General features: G+C 42.4%; 1 protein-coding gene across 17 annotated transcripts in view; it reads left to right on the top strand.

Moving 5' to 3' along the window:
- Window positions 1-23570, top strand: part of DLGAP1 (DLG associated protein 1) — a 989022-nt gene that overhangs the window by 806801 nt on the left and 158651 nt on the right. For 9 of the 17 annotated variants that reach the window (XM_064379376.1, XM_064379375.1, XM_012446832.2 and 6 more), the window contains one exon: window positions 20754-20783. The exons of the other annotated variants lie outside the window; for them this stretch is intronic. In XM_064379376.1, coding sequence (XP_064235446.1) covers window positions 20754-20783 — 30 coding nt within the window. The remainder of the gene's footprint in view (window positions 1-20753; window positions 20784-23570) is intronic. 17 annotated transcript variants of the gene reach the window in all.

The following is a 23570-nucleotide window of genomic DNA, read 5'->3' as shown; positions in this document are numbered from 1 at the left end:
TTGTGAAATAAGTAAGCACACACAATGGTAAAGGAGAGATGGAGAAAACGAGCGAAAACTTGCTGAAGGAGACGTGATTTGAGCTGGGTCTTAAAGAATCTGTGGGACTTCAATAGGCAGAGATAGATAATTCCAAGCAGAAGGAATCATCAAACAAACCTCCTGGAGGTGGGAAAGCCCAGGGTATGTTCAAACAATAGCAAGTAGGCCGGGCACACCGACCCATGCCTGTAATCTCAGCACTTTGGAAGGCTGAGGCGGGCAGATCACTGGAGGTCAGGACTAGCCTGGCCAACATGGTGATACCCTGTCTCTACTAAAAATACGAAACTTAGCCGAGTGTGGTGGTGGGCGCCTATAATCCCAGCTACTCAGGAGGCTGAGACAGGAGAATTGCTTGAACCTGGGAGGTTGCAGTGAGCCAAGATCATGCCACTGCACTTCAAGCTGGGTGACAGAACGAGACTCCATCTCAAAAGAAAAAAGAAAAAAAAAGACAGAGCAAGTAGCTGGATTTGGCTGAGCACTGGATTCATGAAGAAGACGGTCATAGACACACTAAAAACATGGACCTCTGTCTGTGCAGCTGAGAATTCTGGGTTGAATTCCTGGAAAGCCACTGAAGGCTTTTCAGCACAAAAACGTCTCCGGAACTGCTGCAGGAATATACAGCACTGGTAATGAGTAATTTTAGAATGGATATAACTTGTAGGTAAGAGGACAGAGAATTCTCTTGTTGGAATGGCTAGCCTCGAGGGTGGGGGTCAGGTTAAGACAGCAAATGAAACCCGCAGAGAGCTGATTCACTGGAGCGGAATGGAGCCTGCTAGAGTTCATAAAAGGCCCTAGGGCAGATTCAGTGGACATGAAGGAGCGATTAGTGCGTAGGGTAAAGGGACAGTTATCAAAGGAGTTCTTTGACTCTTCCATAATTTAGAGGTGGAGTTGCTTTGAAAACTGCTGCTGTCTGAGGTATGACTGGACTGGTAGTTGAGGACCTGGAGATAAAGATCCTTGAACTTGGGGAAATTTGTGAGACCATAAACATGAATGTTGAAATCTCAAAGGATGAGATAGAAAGCCTAATGAAACAGGGACTGAAGTCACTACAGAAGATATTCAGGAATTTCCTGAAGTTAGTAGATAATAGAGAAAATGGTCTGAGTAGAATTAGCCTCAAAATAAGAATCTAAAGGGTGGTAGTAACAGAAAATGTATCCATAATGACAATGGGAAACAAACAGTATGTTGATACACATGAAAACTGAGAACGATGCATTCAGGGAGAGAAATCTGGTGACTGGAAATGCAGATAGGAGAGTTTTCGGTGACTACCCTGTTGAATCTGAGATTTTAAACCATGAAAATGCTTTGAATTAATTAGAAAACTACTTTTTCTAATTATCGGTTAATGTTTGTTTGTGTATACTGACCTCACCATTTCTTCTGAAAAATGAAGTAGCCTCAAATTGGCAAGGGCTTGAGGGTAATGGTATTATCAAGGAAAAATCCTTGGTTCCCTTAAGGCAGGAGTGTGAAAGAAGGAAGTTGCTCATTGTAAAAGGGATTTTGCAGGACCTTGAAGCTAGCTCATACCCAAGCTGCTACGTTATCTGGTGTAAATATCCGGCGTTTGTCATCTCAAGGCATGGCATGGACACACATGAGGAATTTAGGAGCGGAGGTTTAACAGGCAAAAGAAAGAGGAAGAAAGAGAAAGGAAAACGGCTCTCTCTCTAGTGAAAGAGAGCTGTCTCTCGAGAGGACCGGGCCAGTGGCGGATGTGCCAGATTTTGTAGTCAGGTTTGAGGAGGCGGTGTCTGATTTACATAAGGCTCACAGATTCCCAGATTGGTTCAATTAAGTGTGACGTTTACATAGAAGGCAGGGAAGGCTGGTTACCCCACCCTAATCTTTTTTTTTTTTTTTTTTTTAGACAGAGTTTTGCTCTTGTTACCCAGGCTGGAGTGCAATGGTGCGGTCTCGGCTCACCAAAACCTCCGCCTCCTGAGTTCAAGCGATTCTCCTGCCTCAGCCTCCCGAGTAGCTGGGATTACAGGCATGCGCCACCACAACCAGTTAATTTTGTATTTTTTAGTAGGGACGGGGTTTCTCCATATTGGTCAAGCTGGTCTCGAACTCCCAACCTCAGGTGATCCGCCCAACTCAGCCCCCGAAAATGCTAGGATTACAGGCGTGAGCCACCACACCCGGCTCTCATTAACTTTCAAGAAAGAGATATGTATAAGTCAAAGGGCAAATTCTTGCCTGTGCGTATGCATGTCTAATCAGCAATTGAATGATTAGTAATAATCATATTTTCTCCTATTGAAAAAAATCTTCTAAAAGAAATCTCGTCTTCATAACTTGTTTTCAGTGACAAAAAACAGAATATTAACTTTTCACCTCTGCTTTCTGAATGTCCCTCTTTTCTTTTTAATAACGCTTTTGTTTTTCCTAAACAAATATCTCATTGCAGAAAATGCTAAAGAAAAAAATAACATAAAACATACAAATAACATGAATTACACAGGATTTTGTTGGCAATTGGAAGGATTTGGCTTCTACTGTGAGTGAAATGGGAATCATTTCTAGGTTTTGCCCAAGGGGCTGCATGATCTTGGCTTTTAAGGAATTACTATTCTTGCTCTGCTGAGAATAAACTACATGGGGGCAGGGGTAAAATCATCTAGGACTATTTCTTTAAAATAGATTATTTTAAATGGACTTAGGTTCTCTTTAAGATCATACTCCCATTATTTGTAAATGAGTATGTATGGGAGAATATATCTGTTTCAAAAGCACTTAAGGAGTACAAATGCAAAATCTGATTTCAACCTTCATGAAAACAACTAGCTCCATCTCAGACTTAAATAACCAACCTCTTGTGACATGGTTGCCATTTCTGCTCAAGTGTAGCCATGAAGCAGGAAAACATGCATTGCCAATTTAAGAGTCAGGTGGAATTAAGAATTTCTTCCCTTGTTTAACAAGCATTTATGGAGCACCTAATGTGTGCCAGGCACCAGGCTGCTTCTAAGGATACAGCAATAACACTGACGCAGCCTCTGCCCTGACTTCAAAGGCAAATAATCTGAGAGTTTTTTTTCTTGTACTGTTTATACGTAAAATGTTTATAGTTGCTACAAGTACTGGAGAGAGAGAGAGAGGTGGGTATTATGATCCTAGGCAACCATGAGCTGTATGATCAAGGAAAAGAAATCGCTCCTTCCTCAAGGAAGTCTGACTTAAATTCCAGGTGAAAAAAAAAACAGCAAAGAGCAAAGGCCAGAGACAGGAATGAGAATAAAAATTGAACTAACTAAAAGAAGGCTAGAGTGGCTGGAACACAGAGATGGAGGGGAGGGAAGAGGAAGTGGGAAAAAGAAAGAAAGGATGGGAGTGGTTGTAGACAAAAGTAGAAGTAATACAGGCTCAGGTAACTTAGAATGTTGTGAACCACGTTAAGGATTTTGAAAGTTTTATGAAGAGCAGTAGATTATTAAACAGTTTCAATCAAGAGCCAAGCAAGCTAAACTTTTCTGATGTTCTTAATAAGGTAAACTAAAATAAAACGAACAGATTGACCTTGAGCTCAGTGTGCTTAGTTACGGGACAGTTCATGTTAGATGATTTACCAACCAAAGAAAGCACATTTTGCTTAAATGACAGCAAACATTCATTTCAGGATATGGTTAATACAAGCAGGTATAATCAGCATTGTGACTTACGGTAAAGCACACTGAACCAGAAATTACTTAGAAATGTCTCATAAAGATAACACAATATTATGCTTGATTGCACTTGTAGAAAACATACTCTTGAATTTTCACTTTAGGCTTAGAGAATAATAACCATTCTTGCAAATCCTTTGCCACATGAAAATGAAAACTTCTAAGATGAATTTCTTTCTGCTGGGAGATTACACTCATGTAAAGATTTAGCAGACAACTACCAAAAAAGAATTGGGGGAATAAATGGAAGAAACAGCTGTCCAGGAAGTTATCAGTGGCCACGTTTGCTTGGAATGCAGAGAAATTCCCAGGAAGTCAAAGTGTGCTCATTGGTGATTGCACGTCTTTTGAAATCACATCAGAGGGCTCCATTTTCTAGCCTCTTCTTCTCTTGAAAACGAATATATGTTTCCAGGATCTCACAGGATGTATAACTTTGCATGATTGTTAGTAGCTATTGGCACCATTTGTCTCTCTAGTCATCCACTGTTCCATTTTGTGTAAGTCTGAATATGCTTTGCACACACACTTCAAAAGATAGATGGAAGTTAGTTAAAATGATTTCACTTTGATCGTCTTACTCCAGCAATATAATTTTTAGTTTTTTGGGTTTTTTTAAACAGTATACACTTTTCCCTTCATTATAACGAAACGGGCAATCTTCCCTTGTCCCCATCGCATGCCCCTTCTGGCTTGCTTCTTTAGTGCCCCGCTGCTCCAACCTCTAGGGGAGCATGCAGATGGGCAGGCTGTGGGGCTTCAACCCCACTGCAGTGTCTAGGGGTGAATGTTTACAGCAGAAGCCCCAGTGGGCATGTGTTACAGGTGCTCTTTTAGTACAGGCAGCTTTTGTTAGCTCAGTTAGATCCCCTTCCTTATCACAAAGACAGAGGGCTTTCTGTATCTGGGTTCTTGCCTTGGTGTGCCAGAAGAACTGGATCACATGGGGGCTTGGACAGTGAGTATAAAGTGTTTCTGAGTAGAAATAGCTCTCAGCCGTTGAGGGAGCCAGAAGGGAGATGGTCTTCCCCTGGAGTTGGGCGGCTGGGAGGCCCCGGCTCTCCTCTGACTGCCCCAGCCAAACTCCACCTCATCCCAGGATTGATGGCCTGCTGACAGGTCGACACGCCTGCGTCTGTCAGTGTGCTCTTCCATTGGCATTGTCTCGATGACCAACCACATGTGTCTTCCTCCGATGCGTTCTTCACAACATGCAGCCGCTTGTGTCTCTGCCACGCTAGGGTCTCGGGTTTTTATAGGCCCAGGATGGGGGCATGGTGGGCCAGGGTGATCTTGGAAAGGGCAACATTTGGGCACAAAGACAGGGGTGCCTGTCCTCACCTAGGTCCGTGAGGGTAGAGCCCTAGCCAGGGATCATGCCCTCCTCTACCCAGTACTTCCCTTCCTCTCTTCTGTATCTTTTAAAGGGACCACACTCTTCCTTTCCCAGCACTCTTGTATCAATAATATACAAGATTTTAAAGATGCAGTGCAAAATTTAAAAAACATCTGGAAGGTTTGGAACCCTAAAACCAGTCTGCATTGTCTTTCTTAAAGACTGAAATTGTACAATATTTATTTTCATTTAATGAACACTTATCTATCACTTGTATTTCTCAGCCTTTGTTCAAAGATGCTCTACAAATACTAATATGTCAAATATTATGTAGAACATTCTATTTCTTTCTCTTTTTTTTTTTTCTTGAGACAGAGTTTCACTCTGTCACCCATGCTGGAGTGCAGTGGCACGATCTCAGCTCACTGAAACCTCCTCCTCCCAGGTTCAAGCAATTATCTTATCTCAGCCTCCCAAGTAGCTGGGATTACAGGCGTGCACCACCTCGCCCAGCTGATTTTTGTATTTTTAGTAGAGATGAGGTTTTGCCATGTTGCCTAGGCTGATCTCAAACCCCTAGTCTCAGGTGATTCACTGCCTCGGCCTCCCAAAGTGCTGCGATTCCAGGTGTGAGCCACCATGCCTGGCCAAGCATTGTATTTCTGATTTATGGTGGGTTTATTTGCCACCACTGCTTAGACTGAGGATAGCCTGGCACAAGATGTCAAGTTTGTTCTGAGGATCTGAGCAGAGACTTTTTTTTTTTTTTTTTTTTTTTTTTTTGCACAGTGGAGTCCAACATTTTGCCAAAGGCACAGAGGAAAGTACGGAAGATGGAAAACTTTTCCCCAGCCTGGGCAACATAGTGAGATCCCCATTTCTACGAAAATTTTCAAAATAAAAAAATTAGCTGGGTGTGATGGCATGTGCCTGTAGTCCTAGCTACTTGGAGGCTGAGGTGGGAGGATTACTTGAGCTCAGGACTTAGAGGCTGCAGTGAGCTATGATCCCACCACTGCACTCCAGCCTGGGTGACAGTGTAAGACCCTGTCTCTAAAAAACACAGAAGGAAGGAAAGAAGAAAGAAAGGAAGGAAAAACTTAACCCTTTTAAGTTCAGTGTTTTGGGGGCTGCAAAAGAAAAGACAGGCTTTGGTTCATTATGTATGGGAGTTCACAGAAAAATGGGCTTCAGGGGGGCACTTACAATTTGGGGGTTATTTGCTATTTTAACAAGGGAAGAGGAGGAAGAGAAGGGCACTTAAGGAAAAATAAATTACTTTCAAGAAAGATCATGGGCCTTTAAAATAGATGGGAGACGATAGCTTTGTGACAATGCCTGTTGAGGTGTGCTTCTCTTTGGTATTAGAGTCAACGTCCTCTGATTGCAGAAAATCTATGGGGACAGTTGAGTTTTGGGTGGAGGTTCTGCTTTTGGGCAGATAAGGGAGTTTAGAAATAAACCTATTATCAAATGCCTTCAGCTCAAAATCAGGTTTATGCCACAGCGGCATATTCTAGAGGAATCCTAGCCCAGGAAAACCACCCTTGGCCCTACTCCTGGGGCCGTTCAAGCTCTGGCCTAGCCTTGGGGGTGGAACTCCGCCCTGGAATGGACAAGAATAAACCCTCTCAGGCCTCAGCATATTCTCAAAGGTCCAGTCACCACTGACCTGGAAGTGTCAGAGATGTACTTAATTCTAGGTTTTCGCTGAGGCCAGCCTCAAGGATGAGACCAGGTAGAAACCACATTACCTGGAATGTTTCTTTGTGTTTTGTGGTTTTAATAATGCCTTGTAGAATAAACTTGGCCAGGAACCAAGTCCAAGCCCTTTCAACAGCACAGAGCGTTTTTTAATCTTCCCTAGCCCACCATAGTGGAAAACTCAAATATTTCTCATTATTTACAAACAAAGGGTGTTTGCTAGGTACCAGATGGAGTGTGCTACTAGTATCAGCCTCATTTTGTCAGTGGAGGAAATAATGAAAGGTTAAGTGACTTTTCCAAGTTCACATGGATGGTAAGCGGCACAGTCAATATTTGTTGACGATTCAGTTTGGCTCCAAAATTCAAGCTCTTAACAACTCTGAAACATACCTCTACTATGCTGGCCTTCCTCCTTGAAACTTTTTTTTTTTTTTTTAGTTTTTTTGAGGCAAGATCTTGCTCTGTCACCCAGGCTAGAGTGCAATGGGACAATCACAGCTCACTGCAGCCTCAGACTTCTAGACTCAAGCGATCCTCCCACTTCAGCTTCTTGAGTAGCTGGGACCACAGGTACATGCCACATGCCCAGCTAATTTTTTTATTTTTTGTAAAGACAAGGTCTCACTATGTTCCCGAGGCTGGTCTTGAACTCCTGGGCTCAAGTGATCTCCCCATCTTGGCCACCAAAATGTTGGGATTACAGGCATGAGCCACAGTGCTGGGCCGAAACTTTTATTTTAACTAAATAAAAGCATAACAAATGACTTCAAGACACTCTTAACAATAGTATTATTGTGACATTATTGTTGGGATTACAGGCATGAGCCACAGTGCTGGGCCGAAACTTTTATTTTAACTAAATAAAAGCATAACAAATGACTTCAAGGCACTCTTAACAATAGTATTATTGTGACATTATTGTACACTAAAAAAAAAAAAAGTCTTGTCAGTAATATCAACTTCCTGACCTATCCTAAGTCAAAAAGTCAATAGATTTTCAGATCTAGTTATTTCTTCTATACAAAGTTGATATCCAAAGCAGAATAACACTGTACTCATTATCCATAAATGAGTATGACCTTTGGTTCACAGTTCTCATTGCCTTATAGTCTGCCCCTCAATAACCAGCCCGAGACCCCAGAGTTTCATTTTTATTGTGACTCAGCTCAGAGTTCATGGCCCCAGTCAATATACCAAGTATCTTCAATAACATCAAGAAGCCCTACCCTTAAGCCTAGAAATTTTTGCTCAAAAGAAATGTGTGTTCATTGGTGGTCATGAATATACTCATGATCTCACTGGAGTAAAGATTCATTTTGTGAAGAAATGAAAGGTAGAGTTTGAATAGATTCCTACGTTGTTTGAACCAGATATTATATTCTCCTTTTAAGTTATTCCATCCATTTCCCCCCAGAACTGGACCTGGGTGCCTGCACAGTTCCAGAGGCTCAAGAACTCCTTCTGAGTCATCCAAGGACTGTGCTCTGCTGCTTTCAGCTCTGTTACCTTATTGCTACTGATCAGGAAGTGTATCTGATCCTTTTGTGAATAGCATTGCTACGTTATTATACACGATCAAGCAACAATGACTTTTTATTGGACACATCCTATCTGCCAGGCACTATGCTGGTCACATTGGCTATAAAGATAAATCTGGTATAATCTCCACTTTTGTGTTTCTGTCAGGGAGATATAAGCATGAAGGCAGAGAGAGGCCCATATTACCTATGAGGAGAAGTCTGGAACGATTTTACTGCACAGAAAACATCTGCATTCGTTCAGAAAAATGGGTAGGTGTGCTGCAACCACTCATTCAAACCACATGGCTCCAGCCACATGACCATTTAAACATTAAAAATTGACAGATTAGGCCAGGCATGGTGTCTCAGGCCTGTAATCCCAGCATTTTGGGACACCAAGGCAGGTGGATCATTTGAGGTCAGGAGTTCAAGACCAGCCTGGCCAACATGGTGAAACCCTGCTTCTACTAAACACACAGAAATTAGCTGAGTGGTGGTGGCACATGGCTGTTATCCCAGCTACTCAGGAGGCTGAGGCAGGAGAATCGCTTGAGCCTGGGAGGTAGAGGTTGCAGTGAGCCAAGATGTACCACTACACTCCAGCCTGAGTGACAGAGTGAGACCCTATCTCCAAAAAAAAAAAAAAAAAAGACAGAGTAGAGACAAGGCACAGTGGAGCTTTGGGAAGCTGAAGTGGGAGGATCACTTGAGGTCAGGAGTTTGAGACCAGCCTGGCCAACACAGTGAGACCTCATCTCTAAAAAAAAATTGAAAAATAAAAAAATTAGCAGGGCATGGAAGTGGGCACCTGTAGTCCCAGCTACTAGGAAGGCTGAAGCAAGAGGATCCCTTGAGCCCAGGAGTTCAAGAGTGCAGTGAGCTATGATTGCGCCGCTGCACTGCAGCTTGAATGACAGAGCAAGACCCTGTCTCTAAAAAAGGTTTTTTTAATTGTTTTAAAAAAAAAAAAAGTTTAAAATTGACAGATTAGAATCTGATCAGTTTATTTCCAGAGCTACTTGAACATCTCAGGAGAGTCTGCTGAGGATGGAAAAGGAAGGACTTTTAATTTCAAAGTTTCATTCCATGTCTTGCCAAACCAAGTCTAGATTTGCCATTTAGAACTGCATTTTCTGATCCTGTGCTGTCAGAGAGGTTTCTCCATGTAGCTGAAACCAGGAGCTGCATTCCGTCTCGGCTTGTAGGTGTTCTTTGGGCTTTATATATGTGGTGTAACAACAGCACACAAACGCCAGGGGGCAATGCAGTTTCACCGAAGAATCAGGAAACTCTGTCTGGCTTTCACTAAAAACGTTGGCAGCATCCTAGGCCAAAGGTGAAATCTTTCCTAAAAAGAGAGTTCTGCAAAGGAAAAAATATGTGTAAAAATCCTTTCTTTCAAAGCTTCCTGCATTGTCATCAAAATTGTCCTTCAGTATTTGTGCACAGCTGGAAGTTTTGCGATATGATTTGCAAAATATTTACTTTTCATTTTTTCTTAGTGCGGCTGCCCAGTCTTTCCTGGAAGATTTCCTGGGCCTTTCTGCATAGGCAGGGTCATTCTAGCCAACACCCAGCTAACCTGGATCACATTGTTAGGACTCTGGTGCGTCCTCTGCCTGACCGCGCGGCCCTCTTCCCTGGTGCCCTTTCAGCACTTCCAGCTGCCTCTGCGGTTGGAGCCGGGCTCCCTTTAAGGTAATTCCAGTCCGGGTCTGTGTTTTGTTTCCAGCTTGGCAGCGCCAGGTGTCTGCCCTCCCTTAACCTCCAAGGATGAGAGATCAAAGGTGCGCCTACATCTGCCTCCTGCCCAGCTCTTTAATCTGTTACATGGTCAAAAGGGACAAATGCAGTATTGTGCACTCAGGGAGGGAGGACAAATCAGAGAAGTGGAAATGGGCAGAGCCTCAGAGTGTGCGAACTTACATAAATGATACGGAATTTGCTTGTCTATGTATTAGCCCTGCCACTGAGGGAGTGTTTTCTTTTTAAAAGAGCAAGATTATTATGGAGAAATGGAAATCCTCTTCAGTTGGAACCCTGCTAAACCCATTTAATGAAATATCTTACACAGACCCATTTGGAGGCTAGTATTGGGAGAGATATAACGAGGTAAAAGAAAATATTTTTTAAATTATGAAACGGAAATTACCAGGGCACTTGTAGAGACCTGGGCTTATTTTATACACAGCAAAAATGATATCTAATCTTTTAGTAGAGCAGATATATTTTAAGAAAGACTATTTCCAGTGGAGCATCTATTTTCCGTATCCATAGAGCTAAGTAGGGGAATGCATTTTAAAACAGCAGGAATACAGATTAGGTATTAAGAAAATAATACTGAGGGCAATGGTTATGGAAGGTACAGAATTTACCTAGCTATCAGTACTCAGGAAGGAGCAGCTCTTCCATTTTTAGAGGAAGGGTTGGGGTGGGGGTGGTTAAGGAAGAGCTGGTGTTCTAGAAACAAATTGTTTCTAAATTTAAATTTAGAAACATTTTAAACAGATTAAGCATCCACAATTTTCTTTAGACTTTGAGGAGAGCTCCCTGATTTCCAACCAAAGACATAAAAGTGAACAGGCACAGATTACATTTTTCTCTGTGCATTCCTGCGCCCACACACCTAGAGGCTTCCTCTTCCCCAGGGGTTACAAAAAGGAACTCCAGCAACTTCAGTTGTGCTTAACTGCCTTCACAGACAAGAGCAAAGCAGGACCAGTAGCCTCATATTAAGTCACAGTGTCTTTCCTGAGTTAAAATCCCTGAGAACCCAGATTTTCACAAGGTGCAAAGCAAAGAATAGTGACATGGTTATTAAAAGTTGTGGTGAGAAGGGAGTCCTTATCCGCTGCTTCAAATATTTCATTCACCTACTTAACAAATATTTATTCTGCACTTACTATGTCCAGACACGGTGTTGAACTCTGGGAATTCCCTGGTGATCAAAAGCAGTCTTACTCTTTGTTCACAACCATCTAGGGGTGGAGACTAGCATCAATCAGATAATCACAGAGATAGCAGCTCTGAAAGAAAGAAACAGTTCTTGTGGGAGAATCTACTGTAACAAAGGGACTGATCTAGAGGCTCAGGGAGAAATTCCCTGAGAAAATCCTCATTAGCTAAGAGCCAAAGGATCGAGAAGGGTGAGGGATGGCACATGCTAATACTGCATTTAGTATTAGTAGAACTGAAAGGGTGATGTGGCTGGAGTACCAAGAGCTAAGGGACAGGGCACGTGTAGTCAGAAAACATATGCACAGCTGACTCTGTCTGTCATCTATGTGACATACCTTCTTACCCCAATGTGTAGCAGCTGAAAAACAATCATTGTATTATACCTTATGATTTGGAATCAGGAATTTAGGCAGGGTTCAGCTGGGCAATTCTTCTGTTCCACATTCAGCTAGAAGTTGGTGCATTAGTCAGTTCTCCAGAGAAATAGTATATCCATATATATGTGTGTGTGTATATATATATGTATACTGACCCACAATTATGGAGGCTGAGAAGTCCCAAGATCTGCAGTCAGCAAGCAAGCTGAAAACCCAGGAGAGCCAATGGTATAGTTCCAATCTGGGTCCAAAGACCTGAGAACCTGGAGAGCAATTGTTTAAGTTCCAGTTCAAGACCAAGTCCAATTCCAAAGGAAGGAGAAGACTGATGTCCCAGCAGAGACAGAGAATCCCCTTTTACTTGGCCTTTTTGTTCTATTTAGGACTTCAACTGATTGGACAAGATCCACCCACCTTAGGGAGGGCAGTCTGCCTTACTCAGTGAACTGATCCAAATGTTAATCTCATCCAGAAACACCTTTACACACAATCTGAATAAAGTTTGTTTAAACCTCTGGGCACCTTATGGCCCAATCAAGTTGAAAAACTAACCGTCAGAGTTGGAGGGTCTGGAGAGTCCAAGATGGCATGATTCACTTGCCTGGCACCTTGATTTCAATGGGTGGGAGTGTGGGGTCCTGATCAGTAGCAGTATGGTAACTGTTGACTGGAGCATCTGTAATTGGCACCTCCAGCCTTGTGGCTTCAAGACTCCTTACATGTCAGTTCAGGGCTTCCAGGGAGACTCTTCCAAGAGTCAGGAAATCTTAAGGTCTTAAGGTCTGAGACCAGATACTGGCAGATACCGTTTCCATCGTATTCTTGGTGATGGCCAAAGCAGTCCCCAAGCCCACTCAGATCCAAAGGAACAACGAAGATGCCACCTCTCATCAGAAAGAGTTTTAAATGATTTGTGGCCATGGTTAGTCATCCATGCTTCAGCTTCTGGACACAAATTATTCACATCCTCTGTAAGGCAAAATAGACTCACCCCTTCTAAAGAGCTCAAAAACCTCATCCCAAGCCTAAGTTTGAGATTCGGGTTCTTACCGCCTAAGGTTCAGATGCTCATGGGACCGTTTGCTTTAGTACAGTTTCTCTCAATATGAAGACTTGTGAACAAAAACAAAGGCATCTGCCTCATATAGACCCAACATATACTGATAATACAGGGATGGGATAAATGCTTGGGATACTCCCACTCAAAGAGTGAAGGAAAAGCTATACGCCAGGCATTGCCATAGCAAGTCTGAAATCCACATGCTGCCAGGTCCTTGACTGGAGGGCCCAGGCCTGCTCCCTGGAATGATTCTCTGCAACACTTGGATCTCCCCTCCAGACTCTTGTTGCACCTTCTGAGTTGTCCCTTTTCCATAAGAAATATCACTTTGAGCTGAATAATCTTCTCAGCTTATGTTTCACTCATAAAAGTTTGGGGTCTCTAAGGATTCTTCTTTCTTTTTTTTTAGACAGAGTTTCCAGGCTGGTCTTGAACTCCTGACCTCAGGTGATCCACCTGCCTTGGCCTCCCAAAGTGCTGAGATTACAGGCGTGAGCCACCACACCCAGCCTGCCTCTAAGGATTCTTTACACTTTAAACTACCTCTGCCCACTTTGTCCAAGCTGATTATGTGTCCACTGACATACTTCTCCTGTAATCTTCGTGGACATCCTTTGAATCTTATTAGACTTCGTTCTGTTAAATGAAACACATCCACAATTCTCTTCAAGACAGTCCCTTCTTTGGTCTGGGCTCAGAGTCGGGTGCTGTGAGACAATACCCTTAGGATTCTTAAAAGCCTTTTTGTCTGTTTTAGCAATTCTATGAGGTACAACCTTAGCTATTTCTACAGTCATAAAAAAGGATTTTACAGCCACCCCCTAGGAATGTGAAAATATTTTTTGTTTTACTCAATACGTTCTAGTTCTTTATTGTCCCCAAATTTTGTTTGAAAACTGAGCGGTTCTTTCTTGACTCGTCTTTCTGTACCTGAACCTTTTATTGTGTGTAGCTTTGAAAAAAAAAATGGCACTTTAAGCATTCTGCCTGGAAATTTTCTTACTAGAATTCGTGGGCTCATTTGAATATATTTTCTATTTTCTACATTACGACAAGGGATAATGTTGGCAGATTCTCTGCCACTACATTAATAGAGTTACCTTTTCCAATGGCAATTTTCGGTCCTCCTGGGCTTCACCAACAGTCTCCTCGAGACCTGACACCTTCTTCCCTCTGCCTAAATTTGACGCTTAGGCTTGGCTGATGTTTATCAGAGTGTCTGCACATGGCCTTTCCATCAGAACCGTCTCAGGACTTGTAACCTGCTGTCTCAGGCTTCCCAGAGGGAGTGCTCCATGAGGCCAGAGGGGAAGCTGCCTGATTCATGAAACCTGGCAGAGAGCTTCATTTTCTCTGTATTCTAATGATCAAAGTGGCCACAGAGCTTACCCACATTCAAGGAGAGGAGACATAGCCTCCACCTCTCTATGGGAGGAGTATGGAAGAATTTGTGGCCATTTTTATTCATCTATAAGTGACATCATAGAGGGTTTTGCAGGCCATGTTAAGGGTTTTTATCAAGAATTTCACTGGGCACTGTGGTATATGCCTATAGTTTCAGCTACTCGGAAGTCTGAGGCAGGAGGATCACTTGAGTCCAGCAGTTTGAGACCAGCCTAAGTAACATAGTGAAATTCCATCAAAAAAAAAAAAAAAAGTATTGGAAGGGTATCACATGACCTTTTGAAAAAGTCACTCCAAGGCCGGGCACGGTGGCTTACGTCTGTAATCCCAGCACTTTCAGAGGCTGAGGCGGGCAGATCATGAGGTCAGGAGATTGAGACCACCCTGGCGAACACAGTGAAACCCCGTCTTTACTAAAAATACAAAAAATTAGCTGGGCGTGGTGATACACGCCTGTTGTCCCAGCTACTCGGGATGCTGAGGCAGGAGAATTGCTTGGACCCAGGAGGTGGAGGTTGCAGTGAGCCGAGATCGCACCACTGCGCTCCAGCCTGGGTGACAGAGTGAGACTTCATCAAAAAGAGAAAAAGTAACTCCAGCTGCAGCATGGGAATAACTTAGAAAAAGGCTGTTAAAGGCTGAAGTTCTTTTTTAGTTCCTCTTTCTCTATTGTGCCTTATCATGCAGTTTCCCATGAACATTGCTGTCATAATTTGGCCCATGGTGATGACAGTTGAGACAAGAGAACTGCAGATCATTGAGGTATTTGAATATAAAATTAATTAACTAATATTTCTTGAAGTCCGTTTAGGGCATAATTTTGTCTCCAAGTAGTCAATAAACTTACTATTAGAGACCTTGCCAATATTAGAACACAAAAACATCTAAATATTTATTGTAAATTACGTGTATTCACTCTACACATAGATTTTAACTAACCCCTCTAAAGAACAGCCTGTGAGTAGAAACAGACAGTGGTCAATATAATGAAATCTGAGTACTCAGCTCAGTAACATCCATAATTGAAATAAAATATTTGAAGTATATTTGCTGGGATTGCTAAGTTCCTCCTTGAGGATACTCGGGAATGATCACTTTTTCATTTAATAAATACTTACTGTGTGTTTGCTTTATGCTACAAACTTCTAGGCAGAGGAGTTAGAGCAGCAAACAAAACAGACCAGGTTCCTGCTCTCATTCTGATCATATTCTAGTGAGGAGGACAGATGTAAACAAGGAAGCAGATGTAAAATCAATGAGATAACATCAAACAGTAATAATGCTATTTTATTTTTATTTTATTTTATTTATTTATTGAGACAGAGTTTTGCTCTTTTTGCCCAGGCTGGAGTGCAATGATGCGATCTCGGCTCACTGCAACCTCCGCCTCTGAGGTTCAAGCAATTCTCCTGCCTCAGGCTCCCGAGTAGCTGGGATTACAGAGATGCACCACCATGTCCTGCTAATTTTGTATTTTTAGTAGAGACAGAGTTTCGCCATGTTGGTAAGGCTGATCTCGAACTCCCGGCCTCAGGTGATCACCTGCCTCGGTCTTGCAAAGTGCTGGGATTACAGGCATGAGCCACCTTGCCGGCTGATAAGTGCTATTTTAAAAGAAATAAAAGAAAGCTGGTTGTGGTGGCATGTACCTGTAATCCCCACTACTTGGGAGGCTGAGGCTGGAGAATTGCTTGAGTCCAGGAGTTCAAGGCCAGCCTGTTCAACAAAGTGAGACCTCCCATCTTTTTAAAAAAATAAAAATTAGTCCAGGCAAGGTGGCTCACATCTGTAATCCCAGCACTTTGGGAGGCTGAGGCAGGTGGATCACCTGAGGTCGGGAGTTTGAGACCAGCCTAACCAACATGGAGAAACCCCATCTCTACTAAAAATACAAAATTAGCTTGGCATGGTGGTGCATGCCTGCAATCCCAGCTACTCGGGAGGCTGAGGCAGGAGAATTGCTTGAATCTCAGAGGCAGAGGTTGCAGTGAGCTAAGATCATGCCACTGCACTCCAGCCTGGGCAACAAGAGTGAAACTCCGTCTCAAAAATAATAATAATAATAATAATTAATTACTTAATTTAAAAAATAAAAATTAAATAAATAAGAGCAATGGGGTAGAGAATTATTTCTGGACCACTCTAAATACAGTAATCAAGGAAGAGTCTCTGAGGAAGTCATATTTGAAGTCCAAATGTGAATAAAAGAAAAGAGCTGGCTATAGGAAGATTGAACAGTTTAGGGCAGCAAGCCAGAGGGAGTGAGCGGCAAATACACTAGCCAAGGGCAGAAAGGAAACAGCCTTGCAAAGTGCAGAGAGAAACCATGTGGCTTATGCATCCGGGATAAGGGGGAAAGTCATGTGAGATGAAGTAGAAGAAATAGGGAAATAGGCCAGAGATACATCACATAGGGCCTTGTTGACCAGGGTTCAAAATTTGCTTAGTATTTTAATGAGATGTCATTAGAAGGTCGTATTGAACCCTAGTCATTCACACTTTAGCATGAATTACTGTAACTTGACCTTTTCTCCTATGAATTTTTTTTTTTGAAACGGTCTCACTCTGTTGCCCTGGCTAGAGTGCAGTGGCATGATCTCGGCTCACCGCAACCTCCACCCCCCAGGTTCAAGCGATTCTCCTGGCTCAGCCTCCTGAGTAACTGGGATTACAGGTGCCTGCCACTACACCTAGCTAATTTTTTGCATTTTTAGTAGAGATGGGGTTTCACCATGTTGGCCAGGCTGGTCTCGAACTGCTGACCTCATGATCTGCCTGTCTCGGCTTCCCAAAGTGCTGGGATTACAGGCGTGAGCCACCACGCCCAGCCTCTCCTATGAATTATTTTAGAACAATTGAAATTGGCCCTTAGGTGCAAGTGGCGAGAAAGAGGGCAGAGTAATTTTGATATTGGCTCTGACTTGCAGGAAGATAATGGACGTGGTCTACTTAGTCTACACAAATCACCTCAAGCTTTGGAAATTTGCTGCATTAAAGATATTAAGTCAGGGGCCGGGCGCGGTGGCTCACGCCTATAATCCCAGCACTTTGGGAGGCCGAGGCGGGTAGATCACGAGGTCAAGAGATCAAGACCATCCTGGTCAACAAGGTGAAACCCCGTCTCTACTAAAAATACAAAACTTAGCTGGGCATGGTGGTGCACACCTGTAGTTCCAGCTACTCGGGAGGCTGAGGTAGGAGAATTGCTTGAACTTAGGAGGCGGAGGTTGCAGTGAGCCAAGATCACGCCGTTGCACTCCAGCCTGGGTAACAAAAGCGAAACTCCTTCTCAAAAAAAAAAAAATGTTATTAAGTCAGGCCACGCGTCATGTTTCATGCCTGTAATCCCAGCACTTTGGGAGGCCGAGGCGGATGGATCACGAGATCAAGAGATGGAGACCATCCTTGCCAACATGGTGAAACCCTGTCTCTACTAAAAAATAAAAAAATTAGCTGGGCGTGGTGGCACGTGCCTATCATCCCACCTACTCAGGAGACTGAGGCAAGAGAATCACCTAAACCCAGGAGGCAGAGGTTGCAGTGAGCTGAGATTGCACCACTGCACTCTAGTCTGATGACAGAGTGAGACTGTCTCAAAAAAAAGATATTGAGTTGAGAGAAAGACAGCTGAGTTTGTTTTTTGTTGTTGTTTTCAATTGTATTTTCAAACACTTCTGCAGACTATAAAAAAGAAACCAAGGGGTGTGGTAGCATCTGTGTGTGTGTGTATATATATATGTAACTGTATGTGCTACGGCTTACCCTGAATTCTAGGCAATGTCAATGTCAGTCACTCACCAGATAATGTCTATTGTGTGTCCTGAAAGTCAGCAGTGCTATGTGTAGCTTTTTAACATCAACATCAATCCCTTCTTAAATATTCAAATTTTAAAAAACCGTTTACATTTTAAGATAGATGATCTTTCCCACTCGTTGTACAATTTTGTGTAGCATGTTAATATAAAATATATAACTAGATATAACTAATTCTAAATTTTCACTGTAACATAGTTACTTCCCAATGTAAAGGCCTACCTTACTATAGAGAATAATTTGACTTGGGGTTTGAAAATATAAGAAAAATCTATATGGAGCTAATGAATCACATGTTTTTCTTAAAATAAGGTTTATAATTAGAGATCTAATTTTTGTTTGTATTTGAGCTCATCTTTTTTCCCAAATCAATAAATGATTATTGGGCTTTCCTTCACCGCCACCCCTGTCTTCCCTGAGAATTTGTTTAAGTTTTCTTGTTTTCTTGCATGAAGTCTGTTTCTACATACTGATCAGAGCACGTTGTTGGCTTTTCAGTTGAATGACATTTGCTGACACCATGATTATACTCAAAAATGAATATGGTTGAAAATTTTAATATTCTGATGTATATAAGAGTTCCACTCTGAAACGATGAGGTCATTGCCTAATACGCCAATTACCTGTACCTGACTTTGCGTCTTGGTTTAGTTCCCTGACCAACAGAATGTCAAATCCATTTATGCTGTGTTCTTAGTTGATTGCCAATGACTGTTATTTCTAAGGTGAGGTATGTATAGCTTATTTTTGCAATGAAAGGCTTTAGAGGCTTTCAAATAACTGGCAAAATAATAGTAAATCCTAAGTTTACTTTCATTTGTCTTGTTCAATTAAATTATAACCCCCTTTATGAAGATCTCAGGAAGTATTCTGAAGTTCAAGATCTTCCCTGGGCCTAAGCAGAAAGAAGCATCAGTTATGGCAGTAGTGCCCTAAAGCTGGTTCATATCAGCTTGCAAGAGCCAGATGTTACAGTTTCAGGAATTTCGGAAGCCCAAATTAAATTGTGTAACTTACAGTTAGATAAATTATATCAAAAACAAAAGTTATAAATACTTAAAACTCTTCAGTTCCTAGTCATGTTGCTATGGTTTCATTCTACCATAGCTGTACGGTGGAAATGCTACATGCTGGTGTGGCTACTGTACAGCTCTGCCCAGCTCTACGTGCAGTGGCAACTATGCCATGGTGTGGGTACTGAAATAGTATTGAAGCTGAAAGAGGCTTTAATAAAAATAATTTGTATCACATAAAAGATGTAATGACAGTAGGCAGTAAATTTGTTGGGACAAGGGCAGACTGGGAGGCAACCGAATGAGTGATTGTCTAATCATAGTTGAACTGCTGGCTACAGATACAAGAGTTTGGCCAAGATGAACAAAAGCATTCCATGGGAACCAATTCACTATATAGAATTTGCCATCAAGAATACTGTATAGGCCAGGCAAGGTGGCTTACGCCTGTAATCCCAGCACTTTGGGAGGCCAAGGTGGGCGGATCACATGAGGTCAGGAGTTCGACACCAGCCTGGCTAACACGGTGAAACCCCATTTCTACTAAAAATACCAACAATTAGCCTGGCGTGGTGGCGTGCGCCTGTAATCCCAGCTACTCAGGAGGCTGAGGCAGGAGAATCACTTGAACCTGGGAGGCAGAGGTTGCAGTGAGCCGAGTTCGGGCCATTGCACTCCATCTTGGGCAACAAGAGTGAAACTCCGTCTCAAAAAAAAAAAAGAATACTGTATATTTCATTGTTACTTGTAGACTGTGCTACATATCCTTCGTATCAGCAAAATTTATAATAAACATATGGACATATATATGCTTACTTCCTCCCTAAAGAGTTTCTTATTCAACGTTGGACCAGACACCACTGGTTATGCAAGAAAGATGAAATTCAATAGGAAACAAACTTAAAAGCAGCTTTTCCAGAAAGTCATAAGGAAGAGCAATGTGAACATAATCTGTTAAAGTCAGTGTGTGTTCATGCTGATACCAATTCGATTCATCAATATTGAAAAGAATTTTGTTTGCAAACTTCTCCAGTTTGAAAGAGAACCAGGACTTCCATCAAACGAAACTGCAGACATTTTCGTTCAGTCTAAAAGAGCATGACTATTGCATAAGATTAGATAATATTATTTATTTATAACTATGACTTATAAAAAATGCTCTTTAAATCAAATGATTGCTACCAGGTCTAATTTAGCCTAGTTTAGTATTTTCACCTTTAAATTCAACAAAAAGGTGCATAAATATCAGTCAAGGGTATTAACTTGCTTTATGAACAACTTGGCTTGCTCAGATAACCCATTCACTCTCTGACTTGTAGGGAGCTGAAAGCTAAACCCATCAGACCAAGAAAAGGCTCTGGCCCAACCACCGTAGAGAAGAAAGTTGCCAGATCACACCATGGTTTTAACCACCTGTTACATATTTCAACACTCATCACATGGTATCTATACACAGTACCAAAGAGGCAGTGCTGGTCCCTGGCATCCTATTGTGTGAACTTTTATTGATCCATAATCTAGTGTAATTTATACACAGAAATAGTCATTCAGACAGACTGGGCCTTTGTCCCATCCAAAAACATATTTGATCCCATTTTTAGTGAAAAATTTCCCCAAATCGTTTTAGTGGAGGAAATGAAGTCATCCATGAGTAGTTAAGACTAAAAATTATTTTATTTTTGAAGTTGATGTTTGTTTAGTTATGTTCTTACGATGCCAGCAAAAAAAAGAAAAAGAAAAATCCAGATCCGAAGCATGGGTGTGTTATGAGAAGCCTCGAAAAGGCAATTTGAGTCCATTATATAACTGCCACTTTTTGTTTTTATTCAAGGTGTCATAAAACTGAGTTCTGCAGTTGAAGGTATGTTTTTACAACCGCAAAATCAATAATGTTTTGCTTGAAGGTTGCATAGCGTGGCTTGTAGCTAAAAAGCTTCTGTGGCAGTGGTGTTTGACGCCATGTGCAAATTGCCGGCTATTGCCATTGCATCTGTGTTTCCCCTTGTTTTGGTCATTTTATGCTGCAAAGCTCTCGGCCCTCCTCAAATGGCGTTTGCACTGACCTGAGAGGCCAGCCCTAACATGTCTGTTTCTGTCTCCTGATGTGACTGCCCCGAACTGGTGCTCCTCAGAGTGCCTGGGCTCTTCTGTGGCCTGATGTGAGGCTGGACACAGTCTTGTCAGGAACCTTTGCCCTGGGTCCTTCAGCAGAGCCTGGTCTAGAGCATCCTTTATCCCAACAGAGCAGACATGTTTGCCCAGGCAGTACGTAGCCATGAAGAGTCGTTCAGGCTTCCTGATGAGAAAATGAGATGGTTAAGGCACCTGCCGGTCTCATTGCGGGTTCCTCCTGGGCAGTGTGATCCACCAACACGAGGCATGGTGAAGATCAGGTTCCTTTACTGTTGTCCCTGTTGATGAACGGCAGTTCCCTTCAGTCATGCATTCAAAAAGCCAAGAAGAAAAGGAAGAAGGATTTAAGGAAAGTACAAAAGAGACATTAAAGCCAAGTGTTTTGCTGAGTAACCCCAAGAATATTAAAACGACCTCATTTTCTGAAACGATTAGTTGGTTATTGGTTTAAAATTGATCTCCTTAGCCCCATCCGAGTTTCACAATTCAAAAGTTGAGAATGTGTCATTTTCTCCTTTTGTGAGTTTCTGTGTTTGTTTGGGGGGTATGTGTGTTCTCGTTTATTGGGAGTTTGTCGGTCATGCTTTGGAGGGTTCTTCCTCCTCACTTAATCAGGGGAGGCTGCATGGAAGAGGTGGTGGGCATTCAGGTGAGTTTTCAATTTAAAGGGAGATGTGGCTGGCTTGGTGAATGGGCAATGCATGGAGGTGGGGAGTGGGAAAATCGCACGGGGGGTTGGAGTGCTGAGGCCATTCGTGGACTGGAGTTTCAAGGTTGGGAGGTAGAAGAGTAGGTCAGCTATGGACCCATGGGACTGGCAAATCCAAAGCAAGGGTGCCCTATCCCTTTGGTGGATTTAGTATCATCACATTTTGCAAAACCAAGTTGAAAAGGCAGTATTTCTGGCATTTGTGGCAGAAAGTATGTTGCTACTGGAAACCAAGGAAAATGTGCAGGCAGTGGTGTTTCAGGGTGGAGAGAAAAAGACCTTCTCACCTCGAGGAGAAAGTGCACGTTGCAGGCCTCGGACAGGCCAAGCAGAAATTCAAGTTCCCTTTGCACATCAACATGGAATTTTATTGAAGGACGATCCAAGCTCCTCCCTGCCTAACAAGATATAAGAGACACAGAAGCAGAATCAAGCAGCACCATGAGAATGACCTTGGCTGCAGAAAACTCCCGGTAGCAATTTGAGCACTGAGTTTCAGTTAATTATCTGTTGAATTACAGATAACAGTTGGTTCACTCTGGGTCGTTTTGACATTTTATCAAGGAATGGCTTTGAAGTCATAGTTTTACATCGCCTGCTTGGCTTGAGCACAGTATTCCACTTGCAACAAAAGGATAGAGCGACAAAATACAGTTCTCATTTTAAAAGTCAGAAAGTCAAGAGAGCATTACGTAATTTGAAAACTATTGTTTCGTTAGAAGTTACTAGTGGGTGGCATGGCTTGTCTGCACCCCCAGAACAGGGTTCTGTTCTCTCAAGAAAGATGAGAGTCTGAGGGAAAATGAAGGCAGGAAGTGGCATGCCTGCTTGGGGCTTGTCTGGCAGCCTCTGGCCACTTTCCCTGTCACTTGGCCTCCTCTGAGTCCCTGGGGCTCACAGGAAGTTCTCTGGAGTAGCTGCAGTACCAGAGGTCAGACCCACTGTGACTGCTGCTTGAGCATCTTTTGGGCGGCTTATTGTCTGAGGCTCGGGAGCATGCTGTGTTGTAACGGTGTTAGAATGTATGTGTGCAGGGCAATTGGGAGTGCGGTTGTTGGGGTAGGGGGCGTGTGTTCCATGCATGCATTCTCCGTGCATCTGAAACCTGGAACTCTCACAAGCATGCTCAGTGGCACGTGTATCAGATCCTATCTCTCGATGAGAAATCAAACCTCAGATGGTCAGCCTTGCGACTGCTTAGCTAATGACCGTACTTGCTACTTTCCATCTGCGGAATGAATTCAAGGCAGCTTCGTACAGCTTTTCATATCAAAGAATACGCACATCACTGGAAGAAATTCACTGTCAGAAATGAAACCTCTTTCCTTTAAAAAAAAAAAAAACAACAAAACTCTGCTCTAGATTATCCTAGAACTCTGAAAGTAGTATTAATATTTTAGGCAGATTCTCTTATTCTTTTCAAGGAAAACTAATTGTCAAAGTCCTAAGAGAAAAACAAACCGAGATTCCATCTGCCACTCCCACCAAGTGTCTGTGGTAGGCAGTTTTGTTTCTTCTTTTCTTTCACACTGTGCAGCTTCATATCAGCTTTTTAAATCAGCAGAAAGAATAACCCATTTTATAGCTCATGAATGCTAAGGTTAATGGTGAAATGTCCTTCGAAAGACTTAAAATGAAATTTAAACAGAAACACTCATCAATGCTTTGATTATGTAGCAATGAGGAAAAATATGTGAATAGGAAAAAAGTTCAGTTTGAAAGAAACAATTGCAAAGTTTTATCGATAACACTGATGAATTCTCACCTCTGATGTTAGACTGATAATCCCAAACTCTGAGAAAATTG

The sequence above is a fragment of the Aotus nancymaae genome, unplaced genomic scaffold (genome assembly GCF_030222135.1).
Source record: "Aotus nancymaae isolate 86718 unplaced genomic scaffold, 86718_ANA_hifiasm-v0.15.2.pri h1tg000020l, whole genome shotgun sequence".
Taxonomy (NCBI): domain Eukaryota; kingdom Metazoa; phylum Chordata; class Mammalia; order Primates; family Aotidae; genus Aotus; species Aotus nancymaae.
The sequence above is the reverse complement of the archived record's forward strand: the minus strand, read 5'-3'. Positions and strand labels throughout refer to the sequence as shown.